The sequence below is a fragment of the Bison bison genome, unplaced genomic scaffold (genome assembly GCF_000754665.1).
Source record: "Bison bison bison isolate TAMUID 2011002044 unplaced genomic scaffold, Bison_UMD1.0 scf7180017864063, whole genome shotgun sequence".
NCBI classification, from domain to species: Eukaryota; Metazoa; Chordata; class Mammalia; order Artiodactyla; family Bovidae; genus Bison; species Bison bison.
This window is the reverse complement of record NW_011494635.1, coordinates 1,682,543-1,698,132: the sequence shown is the minus strand read 5'-3', so window position 1 is coordinate 1,698,132 and position 15,590 is coordinate 1,682,543. Positions and strand designations below refer to the sequence as shown.

Sequence of the window (15,590 nt, the reverse complement as noted above, 5' to 3'; positions counted from 1 at the left end):
ATACCAAGAAGGACGCGCTGACCCGCCTGAAGCACCTGCGGGCGCTGCTGGGTGAGGCGCGGCGCGGCCGAGGGCGCGCTCCTGCGGGGATCGGGCGGGGATCGTCGGGCTGCGATGCCGGGCTGGGGACGCAGACCCTCCGCGTGTTGCCCGGAGGCCCCCTGAGTTGTAAACTTACCCCCTCCCCCGGGTGGCCTCGGAGCCGGACTGCGGCGGGACGGTCCCCTCCCCAGCAAACCCTGGGGGTCGTCGCACGCACCCATCGAACTGTCATCTCCCCTCCTAGTTCTTAATTTTAATGTTTGAGTCCGAGACCCTAAGTGGGGTCCCATCGCAGACTGAATTGAACTGTCATCTCCCCCCACCCCCAGCCCCCCCCCGCCACTTTTAATTTTACTTTTTTTTGAGTCTGATCCCCCAGTAGACTGAGCCTCCGAATGGCCTCGGGATACATTTAAGTGTCACTTCTCTTCCCATGGATCTGGCTGACTCGGTTTCTTTGTGTCCTTGGTGTGAGGGGGGCTCCTCGTGTTTGCTGGGAGGGAGGGGTGACTTTCCTGGGTTCCAGGAGGCTGCTTATGCTTTATTGTCAAGATGACTGACAGTTTTGTGGCTTCTTGCGTCTTTGTGAGCCCATTGTGTGGAGGAACTGCAGACCCCAGGTGGGCCTGCACTTGACCTGGGATGAAGCTCACTCCCGTGGGTGTCAAGTGTTCCCAAGGCCTCCGTTCACCTGCCACCTGTGATCTGCAGCCAGTTTACTCTGCTATTTGTTTTCTCTTCCTACCCCCTTGAGTCTTAATCTTTGTTTAGAATGTAAACACCTTTACTGTCAATATACAGACTTGTCTTTGTGTATTTGGGGGCTATGAAAAAGATACTTTATGTGTCTTCTAGATGTCTTTTTTTCTTCTTGAAAGGAGCAAAATTGCCTGATTTAGGGCACAAAGTCTGCATGTGTCTGTCACTTGAGGAAAGAGGGCATAACAGAATTCATTGTACGTGTGAGAATTTAAATAAAGCTCTTGTTCATGAGGTTAAAATTTGCAAATGATTTCTATTTATACTGTGAAATACCTCTAAGGAAGAAAAATCCACACACCTAGTTTTGCCAAGTGACGTTTTTCACATTCTCGGATTCCTTGAGATGCCACTGCCGGCTTGGTCAGTTTGGAATGAAATGTAAATTAGGTACTGTTAGAGGGATTAGCTTTCAAGACTTTTGAAAGTGAAATGCAGTCTTCTTGGTAAACTGAGCTTTCTACTTCCTGTACTGAAATACCAGGCTCACACAGGTTGTATTGTGTGGGGCTCTTTAGTGACTGATTAACACCTACTGTAGGGACATTTTTGATAATGGAGGGCAGAGCAGAGAGGTTTTTTAAAGTAGTTGATGCTTGGGGACTTACTCTGTGGTAGAGAACTTGAACTTGTGTTCAGTCCAAGCCTACAGGATTAAGTTGGCTACATTTTGCAAAGGCAGAATCCATTAAACCTAGACGTTGGGTTTCTTAGAGACATATAGTACTTTGTTACTGTTCTGAGCAGTTCTGAGAAAGTAATTAATTTTCAAGGCCCTGTGGTTTACTTGAAAGTGTTTGTCTCATTTTGAGGAACTTTGTTTTGTCCTTTCATTAACACATCTGACCTCAGTTTTGTAGCCTGGAGGGGCTCTTTCATATTCCTTATGTATAGTGTTTTTGTTGTTGTTGTTGTGGATTGGCTCGGTTTACTTCGTTTATTATTGTAGTCTTTATCTGTAGGGACTAGATTTTTGTAAACATGTCTGAGGCATTCTGATTCATACTGTTTAGTGTAAACTCTTGCTTACAACTGTGGGTTTAAAGGCTTTAAAGACAAATAGTACAGCAATGTAGTGGTCCCACCACATCACATACCCTATTGATTTGCTACTTTATGGAAAAGTCTACTTAGAAAAAAAGACCTTCTGATCTAAAAGCTAGGACTTAGCCAAGATCAAGAAACTATTTGAATCAGGATTGACATACACACACCCAGGTGGCTCAGTGGTAAAGAATCTGCCTGCCAATGCCGGAGACACAAGAGATGCAGGTTTGATCCCTGGGTTGTGAAGATCCTCTGGAGCAGGAAATGGCAACCCACTCCAGTATTCTTGCCTGGAAAATCCCATGGATAGAGGACCCTGGCGAGGTACAGTCCGTGGGTTTGCAAAGAGTCAGACACAACTGAGCAGACATGCACGCATGTGTAAGATAGATTAACTAATAAGGACCTACTGTATAGCCCAGGCAACTCTACTCAGTACACTGTAATGTCCTATATGGGAAAAGAATTTTAAAGAGAGTGGATATATGTATATGTATAGCTGATTCAGTTTGCTGTATAGCAGAAACTAACACAACACTGTAAATCAACTATATTCCAATAAAAATTAAAAATTAAAAAAAAAAATAGAAAAAGAGAAAGAGACCAGATGTGTAGTTACCAGAGGCAGGATGTGGGGGGGTGGGGGGAGATAATTGAATGAATGCAGTCAGAAAGTATGAACTTCCAGTAATAAAATAAATAAATACTAGGAATGTAACATACAATGTGGTAAATGTCGTTAACACTGGTGTATGTTATATATGAAAGTTGTTAAAAGAGTAAGTCTTAAGAATTCTCATCAGAAGAAAGAACATTTTTCCTATTTCATTACTTTTTATCTCTCTGAGATGATGGGTGTTCACTGAACTTTCTGTGATAATCATTTCGTGGTATATGTAAGTCGAATCATTATGTTGTACACTTTAAACTTACACAGTGCTATATGTCAGTTGCTGCTGCTGCTAAGTTGCTTCAGTCGTGTCTGACTCTCTGCGACCCCATAGACAGCAGCCCACCAGGCTCCCCCATCCCTGGGATTCTCTAGGCAGGAATACTGGAGTGAGTCAAAGTGAAGTCGCTCAGTCATGTCCAACTGTTAGTGACCCCATGGACTGTAGCCTACCAGGCTCCTCCGTCAATGGGATTTTCCAGGCAAGAGTACTGGAGTGGGGTGCCATTGCCTTCTCCAGTATGTCAGTTATGTCTCAATAAACTAGCAGGAAACAAAATAGATATATTTGCAAAGAAAAAATCATTAGAAGGAAATGAATCGAAATTATTGTTGTATTTTTATCTGTATATTTAGATAATTCTCTTGCTTTTCACATATTTTCAAGTTATAAGACCACATTAGTTGTTAAATACCAAGTTGATACTGCTGATCTGGATCTGTAGCCTGCGGCTGCACGACCTTGGGCCAGTTTCCCAGCCCATCTGTGAACCTCAGTTTCTTCACTCTGTGAAATGGGTGTGGTAATGTCTGCCTCGTAAAGGTTATTGTGAGTGTACTGTATGAGCTACTTCAGCTCCGAATAAACATTTTACAGTTTCCTCTCTCATCACTTCTTTCCTGTCATTAATAGGCTAGGACGAGCCTTTTGATAGGCTGTCCCTTTTCCTTTCTTGTTTCAGTAATTGTGATCGATCCTTTCCCTCTTCATAAAAAGTAGTCCGTGTTTAAGACGACTGGCTGAGAAAGATACAGTTAGCTGTGAAGAGGAGAGTATTTCTTCGTATCACGGTAATGACTCCAGTTAGAACTTAATGTAGCTACTTTGACTTGGCTGTATATTGTAGATTGGCCTGATATTATTAACTTTATATTAAAGGATGGGGGAGAACTGAGGCCAGGCGGGGCTTGTTGGGGGCCAAACCAGGCACTAAATGTTGTGAATATATTATCTAAGTTGGAGGAAGAACAAAGAGCTCTTCGATTCCCGACTCCCAGGTCTCCTTACGTTGTTGAAATCATCCTCAGGAAAGAAAATAAGTAAACAAAACAAAACTAAAATACTGTGTATTGCTCTCTTGCTGCTGCAGAGATTCCATGCCTAATAACAAGTTGAGTGCCTACTATTAAATAGGGTTTAGACATGGCATTGATGTGGCAAGAATAATAGATATAAAATATTTACTAGTAAGCATATAATGTGTTATGTAATTAGATAGTGGCTTATATGGTGGACTCCATTATAGGATTTCAAGGTGCAGAAAAGATCATTAATAACAAAGATAGGGGGACTTCCCTGGTGGTCTAGTGGTGAAGACTCCACATCTCCAATGCAGAGTGTTTGGGTTCGATTCCTGGATGGGGAACTAAGGTCCCATGTGCTGAGTAATGTGGCAAAAAAACCCTCCAAAACGCTAGAAAGACCAAAGATAGGGCGTCTTGAAAGAGGTTTTACTCATACCAGGACCTAAAGAATGACTAAAGATTAGACTCACTTTGTCCAGTAGAAATATATGTGAGCCATAGCTGTAATTTAAACTGCTCTGGTAGCCACATCTAAAAAGGTAAAAAAAGAAAGGTAAGGAACCTCCCTTGTGGTCCAGTGGCTAAGACTCCACACACCCTGTGCAGGGACCCTGGGTTTGATCCCCGGTCAGGGAACTAGATCCCACATGCTGTAACCAAAGACCCAGTGCAGTCAAATAAATAAATGAATAAAATAAATATTAAAAAATAAAAATATTACAGAAAGAAACAGGTGACATTAATTTTAGTAATACCTTTTATTTAACCCGATACATCTGTTTTGTCGACAGGTAGTCCAAGTAAAATCTTCAGTTTTTCCGTTATCTTCACATAGCACGTCTTGGAAGTCGTGCATGTACTGTTCATGTCCAGCATGTCTCCAATCAGACCAGCCACATTTCCAGTGCTGGGCAGCCACTCATGGCCAGCACGGCCTGCTGGGCAGAGCAGGGTTAGATTTGGGGAAAGTCAAGGGTCAAGGAGAAGGCAATCGCAACCTACTCCAGTACTCTCGTCTGGAGAATCTCATGGACGGAGGACCCTGGTAGGCTGCAGTCCATGGGGACGCTAAGAGTCGGACACGACTGAAGCGACTTAGCAGCAGCAGCAGCAGCAGCAGCAAGGGTGGGGAGGGCTTTTCCAGCCGAGAAGGGGAGGAGCTGGTGGTGGAGATGCACCTGGGAGATGATGCGTGAGAGCAAAGAACCTCGGGCGTGGAGGACTGGGTGCTGAAACCCTGGCCCTGAGGGCGTCTGCAGTGTCAGAGCAGTGGCTGGAGTGGCGTATAGGCCAGGGGTGAGGCAGGATGGGGAGGTGGACTATGAGGTCTTGGAGGAGACGAGGAGGGGTAGCCTGACCGGGTAGAAGCTGAGGCAGTTGGGGCCAGATCTCAAGGGGTTGGAAGCTTTGATTTTATCCTGCAGGTGAGAGGGTGCCCTTGGAGAATTCTTAGCAGGTCAAATGATAAGATTTGAGAACTGCCTCCCTGCCAGCAGGGCCAGGATAGAACTGGGCTGGTGGGAGGGCGGGGAGACCTTGGGAAGGTAGGCAATGGAGGAGCTGACAGGTGACAACTGGAGAGGAGGGTGGAGTCATGAAGGACCAGAAACTAGTGATTCTAGATTCAAGTGTGGTTTGCAGAAGCTGGACGAGGAGTGATGAATCTGAAGGAGAAGAGGTTTGGGGTCAGGGGCCACAGCCCAGTCAACTCTAGTGACCCCAAGATTCAGACCAAATAATTTGGAACCAGAGAGGAGAGAATAGCTGTTCACTGATGCTCTTAATGCCCATAGAACAGAATTGAATATTTTGATGTTTCCTTCTGTGCATCTGTTGCTTTAAGTAGGGACAAGTTCACTTATTCACAAGTTGTAAATATTGCCTTTTAAACTTCCTGTTAGCTTTTACCTATGTTACTTTTATTTTTATTAACGACAGGTATTCGTTGAGACTATCCTCTGGTGATTAAATAGTTTCCTTTCTTCATCGATCCTTTTTTCCTCTTTTTTTTTTTTAACTCTTTCTTTCTTTATCGGGTGTAAATACTACTACTCTAAACATCTTGGGAAATGGCATTTTGCATTCTTCATTTTGCATTGTTTCCTTAGAATAGATTCACTGAAGTCAGGTTGCTGGGTTGAGTGTGTCTATGCCTTGATTCACTATGCTCTCCTCAGTGGTGTTCATGTGCTCTCTGGCAGCAAGGTGAAACAGTCAAATCCTTTGTAATCTGACCAGCAGTAAACACCTTGTTGGAAGAAGGAAATGGAAACCCACTCCAGTATTCTTGCCTGGAGAATCCGGTGGACAGAGGAGCCTGGCGGGCTGCTGTCCCTAGGGTCGCACAGAGTCGAACTTGACTGAAGTGACTTAGCAGCAGCAGCAGCAGCGAACACCTTGTTAGAATTTGATCATTGATGTTAGGTATATGGGAGAGTGGGGGTGCCATGGATAGAGCCAGAAGGGTTGGGAGGAGACCCGAGCTAATAACAGAGCAAGGTGAGTTTGGTGTGATGTGTGTTGAGTTTGAGATGAGAGGAGGAGATGGTTGGATGGCCTCACTGACACGATGGACATGAGTTTGAGCAAGCTCCGGGAGTTGGTGTGGACAGGGAAGCCTGGCATGTTGCAGTCCATGGGGTCGCAAAGAGTTGGACACGACTGAGTGACTGAACTGAACTGTACTGAGTTTGAGAAAAAGGCGACATCCAAATGGGACCATTGGCGAAATTGTTAGATGTGGGGTCTGGAGCTTAATAAGGGATTAGGAGGCTGTGACATGGTTGTTTATCAGTGTCATGATCTCACTGGGTTGTCCCCCAATTTCTGATGATGGTGGTGTCCCCACACCCAACCTGAAAATGGGGAAACTGAGGCTCCCAGAGGTGGACTCCTGCCCATAAGGAGTAGGGCTGGGAGTCATAGGATTGTTCAGCTCATGTCGTGCTTTTGCTAGTTATCCTGACTCAAAAGCATATTTACATACCAGAGAATATATTTCCCCACAAGAATGAATGTTAACATGTAAACCAAAGGCCCTCAGTTTTCGCATGTCTCCTAGACATGCTGCTTTGAGTTTTGATGCCCTCTTCCTAGTCTGTTTTTACTGTATTGTTCTAGGCAGACCTTGAGGCTGTATTTGATATGAACATGACAGAAGATAAAAAGACTCCTCCTGTGTTTTCGTGTTCGCTGGCCTCTCCATGTCCTTGGCAGCCATCACAGGTGGTAAAATATTTCTTTGGACATTAGTGCCACACGGACACTCTGCAGCCAGCACGAAGCCGGGGCGTATAACTCCAGGCCCTTCAGGCAGTCTTGGGATGGCTTCTCTCCGGTGACCTCGTTTGAAGCCAAGTGATTTTGCCCTAATGCTCCCTTCCTTCATTTTTCATCAGTTGCTCATATACCTGTAACTTCTGGAGTATAAAGTGAACTTTGAACACAAATATGTCACACAGATACCCCACCCCTGCTCCTCAGGCTGGAGATTCTCTGATGTGAGAAAGATGGACCTAGGATGAAAGTCTGAGAGCTCAGATGTTTTCTTTGAGATAACTGAGAAAGGCTGCCTTTGACCTTTTATTCTGGGAAGAGGGGTAATTGGTAGGTCCAGAGTATTTTGGATAAAACCTTTTATAATTTTTATTTTGCCTTTGACCTTTTATTCTGGGAAGAAGGGTAATTGGTAGGTCCAGAGTATTTTAATGAAAACTTTTATAATTTTTATTTTGCTTGTAAATGCTTTATTTGCTGATGGACATGCATAACTTCTACTAGTTGTTTTAGCGTACTAATCTTTAGTCTCCAAACTAAGTACCAGAGATAAAACTGTAGAGAACTGCTTATTGTCTTTAAAAAATTGACTTTCAAAATAGCAAATCGATTCAATTCAAACTTTAAAATTATCTTTAAAAGAAGCAATATGTTATTTTACTGTAAAATTAAGCATAGTTAAAGTATAAATGTAGTAAGCCACTATCTTGTTTTTGGGTTTTTTTTAAAAAACTTGGTTTCCCATACTTTTTTTGAGTTTGTGTGTGTGTGTGTGTGTGTGTGCGTGTGGATGTGTGTGTGTGTGTGTGTGTGTGTCTGCTTGGCAGGGCTGTGTCTTCAGAGATTAATAAGGCATAAGCACGGAATTTGCAGTTTGCTAGGGGAGACAGACAAGTAAATGGCTGCATTTCCACGAGGGTGTTGGTGCCTGGGTGGGGTGCATGGAAATGTATGGGGGGCTGCAGGTGGAGAGGAGGCACTTCAGAAAGCCCCTTGGAGAGCCCAGCAGTGCTTCCTGAGGGCAGGCGGGGCTGAGGTGGGTCTGGACTTGTGAATGCAGAAGTTTCCCAGGTGGGCGTGTTGGGGGTGAGGAGACTGCAGAAAAGAGGAGCTGGTGCGGAGGTGACGGCATGGCCACCCTGTGGCTGAGTGCACGGTTTTTCACCCTGTGCTGTGGGTGGATGTTGGGAATCCAGGCAAGAGTTTTAAACAGAGGAGGAGCCAAATCCAGTGTCTTCCCCCGTGAATGGTCCAGGAGCCCCAGTCTCCCTGAGGTTTGAAACATGGATGCCTGGAGGGTGAGAGCTCCTCTCCTTTGAGATTACAATCCAAGAGGATGTAGCCTGTGCTGCCTTGCCCTTAATGGGGGGAGCACCTGCCTTGAATCGAATTCACCGTGAGAAGGAAGCAGAGCGGAGAGATGGAGAGTGAAGAGGGTCCATGGATCCTGTGTGAACCGAGGAGCTCAGCCCCATCTGCACCATCCCCACCCCGAGCTTCTCAGCTGTAGGAGCACAGAACACCCTGGTTTTTTGCTCTAGACAGCTTGAGTCCTATTTCTGGGTTTTGCCATGGGGAGAGCACACATTCATATGCCAGGAAGAGACTGGGAAATCCCAGATCAAGGATGGATGGGTCAGTGTGTGTGTGTAGATATAGTTTTTACATTTTTTAAGACCTGGGAGAATTTGAGTTTCTGTACATGTAGGAGAAAGAAATAATAAAAGAGCAAAATTGAAGAAATAGTAGAGAGAAAGGGGCTAAAATGATGAAAGTTGTGATCTGCTGTGGGATCCAGAGGGTGGGTCAGAACAGGCTTGACACAGGGGCTCCTCTCTGTCTGAAGCCGCTTAGAAGAAGCAGGAACCGGTTGCGGGGTGACAGGGTGGTGCAGGGACCTCTCGGACCATGGCTTCTGCTTTTTCTGTGAAGGTACGGGGGCAAGTCAACTGCTGACTAGTTTTCTCGCTTGTGTAGTGACAGGAACTGAAGGTGTCTTACTCCTTTTTCTCTGCCATGTATCTTCACAAAATAAACACTGTAATCGGAGAGGCTTTGTTTTTGTTCATTGCGGGGGATGGGGATGATCTCATAAATGCAGTTTAACTTATGTAATTAAATGCTTGGCCAGAAGGGGGAAATGTATATGTATGGGTCAGTTCAGTTCAGTCGCTCAGTTGTGTCTGATCCTTTGCGACCCCATGGACCGCAGCATACCAGGCCTCCCCATCCATCACCAACTCCCAGAGTTTACCCAAACTCATGTCCATTGAGTCAGTGATGCCATCCAACCATCTCATCTTCTGTTGTCCCCTTTTCCTCCCGCCTTTAATCTTTCCCAGCATCGGGGTCTTTTCAAATGAGTCAGTTCTTCACATCAGGTGGCCAAAGTCTTGGAGTTTCAGCTTCAACATCAGTCCTTCCAATGAATATTCAGGACTGATTTCCTTTAGGATGGACTATATATATAAATGTATATGTGTAAATATGTATAAATATGATGTGTGTATATATATGTATATATATATAAATAAATAAAATGGGGACAGTTTAAGTGGTACGGATGTTGCCTGCCCTTCCCGAGAGGTGGCGTGAGGAGGATATGGCTGTGTCCCCAGAGGTCCTCTTTCCTTCATGTCCCTCACTGTGGGAGCACCTTCCCTGAGGGGTGTGGCTCCTGTGTTTCAGGGTAATCGGGATTTTCTCCATTTTTATTTTTCAGGTGACTTCACACCACCTGAGACGTCACTTGACTGTATTGATATCTCATATTCGTGTAGCTCTTCACACTTCTGCAAACTATTTTCTCATTTGATCAAATTGCGGCCTCAAGCAACTGGTTTATAAAGGAATTTTCCTTCTAGATCCTTAGTAGAGCCTTTTTTCTTTGTTCTGAATCTTGCTCTGAGGGCTTCAACTTTGATTTTTAGAAAAGAGATGTTTCATAACCACTTTACGTCTTGTATGTTGTTTCAGAAACTGAGACCACATCTGAAAGACACAGAATGCTATTTTAAAAGTAATTGTCATCTGTACAGTAAATATGTACTTTGATTTTGCTTTTGCAGTTGCAGTTTAGTTAAAAAAAAAAAAAACCCTTTTGAAAAAGATAAGGATATTGTCTTGTGTTTGACTTTCAGCGATGGCACGTATTTGCTGAGGCTCAACCATACTTTCAAGGACACAGGAGGTACCAGGACCTCGGCTTGTGCCAGCCGTGGGAGCCGTGAGAGGCTGTGCTCAGATCAGCTCCACTGCAGGGCCCCACTGACTGATGCTTCTGGTGCTGCCCTTGGACCCACCTCCACTGGGTAGCCAGAGCCGGGCTCCTCCTGGGCTTCCTCCAACCAGTTACTGAGCACGTGGGCTGCTCACGTGGTCATTCCTTGGAGACCCAGATGCCTGGGCCAGCAGCTCCTTAGACCTTTGCTGCCTCTCAGCCCCCCTCCCTCCCCTCCTCTGTGCAGGGCTCAGTCCGCCCTTCTCAGGTCCTCCTCTTCGTCCTTCACAGCATCTCCCTCAATAAACCTCCTGCGTGAACAGTCCTGTTTTAATATCCATTTCCCAGAGAACCCAAACGAATACCCGGTCCCTTCTCCTAGAAGGTGCTGCCCATCCCGCACCGCAGAATTCTTCCAGGAGCCGACAGAGTCACGTCACATTTTCACACAAAGTACCTTCACCCCTCTTCCCTGAAACGCTCTTTCCTCAGAATTCCCACAGCTCTGTGTGTCTTCCATTGGCATTTGTAGCCTTTGGTTTTATATTCTGCTCCTCTGTGTTCTGCCTGATCTCGCTCACTAAATGATACTGATGCTAAATGACACCAAGAACACCAACAGCTTTTTGTACATCTTGATTCCTTTTGGTGACTTGCTTCCATATTTGTAATAACAAGTAGCATTTAATCGGCATTTTCCCTGTGCCAAGGACCACCAGAAATACTTTACATGTACTTTTAATCCTCTCCCCTGTGCGGTGGGGAATATCATTATCTCTGTCTTCCTGATAAAACCCAGAGAAATTAAGAACATTGCCTAACATTGCCCAGCTAGTGAGTGGTAGCATCAGGATTGAACCCAGGCAGCTGGCTCCAGAATCCCATGTTATTTTTTATCCAGCACCAACCACGTTCCAGGCATTATACTCAGCCCTGGGCATGTCTGAGCTTGCATTCAGAAAAACCAAAAATGCGATTTCCATGTACCTGGATCTGAGTCTGTGGGAGAGGATCAGCCATCTATACGGATGTTCAGAAACATTTCTAAGAGCCTTCCTGCCCCAGACAGAGATTGTTTTCACTAGCCAGAAGTCCCCATCAATAAAGTAATAATTCAAGGGACTGCCCTGGCAGGTGGGTGGTAAAGACTCCATGCTTCCGCTGCAGGGGGCACGGGTTCAGTCCCTGGCCGTGGAACTAAGATCCAGCATACTGTGTGGCATGGCCAAAAAGTGAGTCAAGACCATGAATAAAGTTCTCCTGAAAGAAACCTCTCTCCTCGTGTGTGTGTGAACAGACCCACTCCTGGGGCCCCAGGGGAGTGTTATTGTTGTTCAGTTGCTCAGTCATGTCTGACTCTGTGGCCCCGTGGATTGTAGCCCACCAGGCTCCTCTGTTCATGGAATTTCCCAGGCAAGAAGACTGGAATAGGTTCCTATTTCCTTCTTCAGGGGATCTTCCCAACCCAGGGATCGACCCACATCTCCTGCACTGCAGGCAGATTCCTTACCTGGAGGGAGCCATGTCCAGCACATGTGGCCGGTCTTTCTTTGCTGTTGGAGTGGGTCATGATGAGGAGACAGGCTGGGACCACCGTGGCCAGTGAGGCAGGAATGCTCGACTGCCCTGGGCTGTGAGATTGGACTACGCATCAGCCCGAGCTTGTGACAGCGTGGAGTGCACTTGCTATATCACCCTGAATTCTTGTAAGAGTCAGAGAGTAGGTACCTTAGGAAGTGCCCCGATGTGGACAAGAAATGGAGACTAGCCAGTGGCTGGAAATGAATGAACACAGGAAAACATCGATGGGTCCATGCAGTGTTAATTTATTCCATGAATGGTAGTGAAAGGCAGCAGATGGACTGGGTTTCATGTACCTGCTAAATTAGGACCCTGTTTGTGCTCTAGATTGTGTTACTTTTTTTATTTAAAGAACTTGAGCCATTAAAAGAAGTTTGTTTTGGCTTGCAGCTATGCAAGTTCCCTGAGCAGGGGTCGAACTGAGGCCCACGGGAGCGGAAGCCCACATCTTAACCACTAGGCCACCAGGGAACTCCCTCTAGGTTGTGTTTCTTAGTGGAAAGGCCTGAGGGAGTCTTGGTCTTCAGCTCAGTGATAATTGAAGAGATATGTGGTTTCTACGACCCGGTGTTGCTGCTGAATCGAAGGGGAATTCGGCTCCACAGTTGGTGATGAGCCCTGGATTGACCAAAACTTAACATGTGCTGAGGCTGTCCCATCCAAGTGAATCTGACCGTGATTGGCAATTTCATCACCTGTTTGCATTCAGGGGTGTCACACCATTGTTTGTTCCTGTGCAGTACAAGCTACCAAATGGCTGGACAGAGATCATTTCTTCCTGCCGGACTGTATCATTTTTCTACCCTTTGCGGTGAATGACGATTAGAGAAGCAGCTTTCCCTAAAGACAGCAGAAAAGTCCTCTAGACCTGAATCATCACAAGGCATTTATGTACAAAAAATTTCTCTGTTATTACAGAAGAGGTCTACTCACAATGTTGGGCAGAGAAAGTTTAAATTATTTTTTGTTTTTAGGGCATTTTCGTCCTGGTAAAGATACTACTTTTCTGTATTGCTTGGGTCTTGAATGTTCTTCAAGCTTGAAGAGTCAGACCCGTTTGGAGGAAATTATGGTCAATGTCATGTCTGCTGTGCTTTTCTTTTTTACGATAAATAATCAGACATTGAAAGAAAATCTCTGAAACACTCTGGCAGCTTTTTTTTGTTTGTTTCTGAAATGAGTAATAGTTTTGTGGTTTTTTCTGGTTGTAAAATTTTACATACTCATTATAAACATTTGACTTATATGAATAAGCAAAAAATCATTTAAGTGTGAAAAAGCTCTTCACATTCTTCAGTCCCCAGATAACCAGTGTTAAAATTTTGGTAGGCGTGTTTCTGTGCTTGCTGTTGCTGATATGTGATCTCTATGTGTTGTGCATGCACACAGAAACGCAGTTTTACACGAGTAGTCATTATGCACGGCTGACACTCTGTTTCTGATCTGACCTGCCTTGGATGTTTTTCACATCAGTAAGTGAAGACTTACCTGATACTTAAATGGCCCTGTTGTGTCCCATGGGACTCACACAGAAAATTATCCACCACCCATTTCAGGTTGGGAGTCCAGGCGCTCTGCGCTGTCAGCAGACCCAGGCTGGCGGGAGAAGGGTGGCTGCCTTTGGTTTCTCATATGAGGGACGAGACAGTTCGGACAGTGTCCTGGCTGATGATGGGGCAGGGGACGGTGGGGCGAGTTTCTGGAAGTAAAGAGAATCCTTTGCGAAAGGCTGTCTCAGTCTCTGCTGAATTAATTTCACAGAAAGGCCACCCTTTTAACCTGTCTTGGAGTGAAGGTCATTCCCCTTGCAAGCTGGCTCTGGTGTCCTAAATATACCAACTTCTGGGTTCTCTTTGGAGTTTAGTAACGGTTTACTTCCAGGCTTTCTACCAACTCTCTCTTATGTACTTCAAAAAAACGGTGTTTCCAGATGTACTTCCCTGCACTTCCTCCATCATTTTCTGTTAATGTTAGGCTCACTCAGGTAAGCAGTGAGGGAGAGCCGGACTGCTGCCTGGGTTCCAGTCCTGGTGGGGACCTGACCCCGCTGACCCTCCCCTGCCTACTTCCTAGGGCTGTTGGAGGTTTGAGTTAATATATACAGATCCCTTTTGTAAGCCGTTATTATGCTTATTAATAATGATTGTTTGACATAAGTAAGATGCCTCTCTCTGCCCTCAGCACCTCTCTTCTGCTCCTTAGTTGTTAGAAGTGAGAGAGCTGGAGCCGTTCCCATTTAGCTCCTGTTTTATTTATTTTTATCTCTAACTCTTTCCCTCCTGAGTGAATCTGACTGTAATATCAGATCAGATCAGATCAGATCAGATCAGTTGCTCAGTCGTGTCCGACTCTTTGCGACCCCATGAATTGAAGCACGCCAGGCCTCCCCGTCCAGCACCAACTCCCGGAGTTCACTCAGACTCAAGTTCATCGAGTCAGTGATGCCATTCAGCCATCTCATCCTCTGTCGTCCCCTTCTCCTCTTGCCCCCAATTCCTCCCAGCATCAGAGTCTTTTCCAATGAGTCAACTCTTCTCATGAGGTGGCCAAAGTGCTGGAGTTTCAGCTTTAGCATCATTCCTTCCAAAGAAATCCCAGGGCTGATCTCCTTCAGAATGGACTGGTTGGATCTCCTTGCAGTCCAAGGGACTCTCAGGAGTCTTCTCCAACACCACAGTTCAAAAGCATCAATTCTTCGGCTCAGCCTTCTTCATAGTCCAACTCTCACATCCATACATGACCACAGGAAAAACCATAGCCTTGACTAGACGGATCTTTGTTGGCAAAGTAATGTCTCTGCTTTTGAATATGCTATCTAGGTTGGTCATAACTTTCCTTCCAAGGAGTAAGCGTCTTTTAATTTATGGCTGCAGTCACCATCTGTAGTGATTTTGGAGCCCAGAAAAATAAAGTCTGACACTATTTCCACTGTTTCCCCATCTATTTGCCATGAAGTGATGGGACCGGATACCATGATCTTCATTTTCTAAATGTTGAACTTTAAGCCAACTTTTTCACTCTCCACTTTCACTTTCATCAAGAGGCTTTTTAGTTCCTCTTCACTTTCTGCCATAAGGGTGGTGTCATCTGCATATCTGAGGTTATTGATATTTCTCCCAGCAATCTTGATTCTAGCTTGTTTCTCTTCCAGTCTAGCATTTCTCATGATGTACTCTGCATATAAGTTAAATAAACAGGGTGACAATATACAGCCTTGACGTACTCCTTTTCCTATTTGGAAGCAGTCTGTTGTTCCATGTCCAGTTCTAACTGTTGCTTCCTGACCTGCATACAGATTTCTCAAGAGGCAGATCGGGTGGTCTGGTATTCCCATCTCTTGAAGAATTTTCCACAGTTTATTGTGATCCACACAATCAAAGGCTTTGGCATAGTCAATAAAGCAGAAATAGATGTTTTTCTGGAACTCTCTTGCTTTTTCGATGATGCAGCGGATGTTGGCAATTTGATCTCTGGTTCTTCTGCCTTTTCTAAAACCAGCTTGAACATCAGGAAGTTCACGGTTCACATATTGCTGAAGCCTGGCTTGGAGAATTTTGAGCATTACTTTACTAGCGTGTGAGATGAGTGCAATAATTGTGCGGTAGTTTGAGCATTCTTTGGCATTGCCTTTCTTTGGGACTGGAATGAAAATTGACCTTTTCCAGTCCTGTGGCCACTGCTGAGTTTTCC

The 15,590-nt window shown here is 45.1% G+C and overlaps 1 protein-coding gene across 1 annotated transcript in view; it reads left to right on the top strand.

Moving 5' to 3' along the window:
* Positions 1-15,590, top strand: part of RALGAPA2 (Ral GTPase activating protein, alpha subunit 2 (catalytic)) — a 283,032-nt gene that overhangs the window by 361 nt on the left and 267,081 nt on the right. The window contains exon 2 of the mRNA XM_010836602.1: positions 9-51. Coding sequence (XP_010834904.1) covers positions 9-51 — 43 coding nt within the window. The remainder of the gene's footprint in view (positions 1-8; positions 52-15,590) is intronic.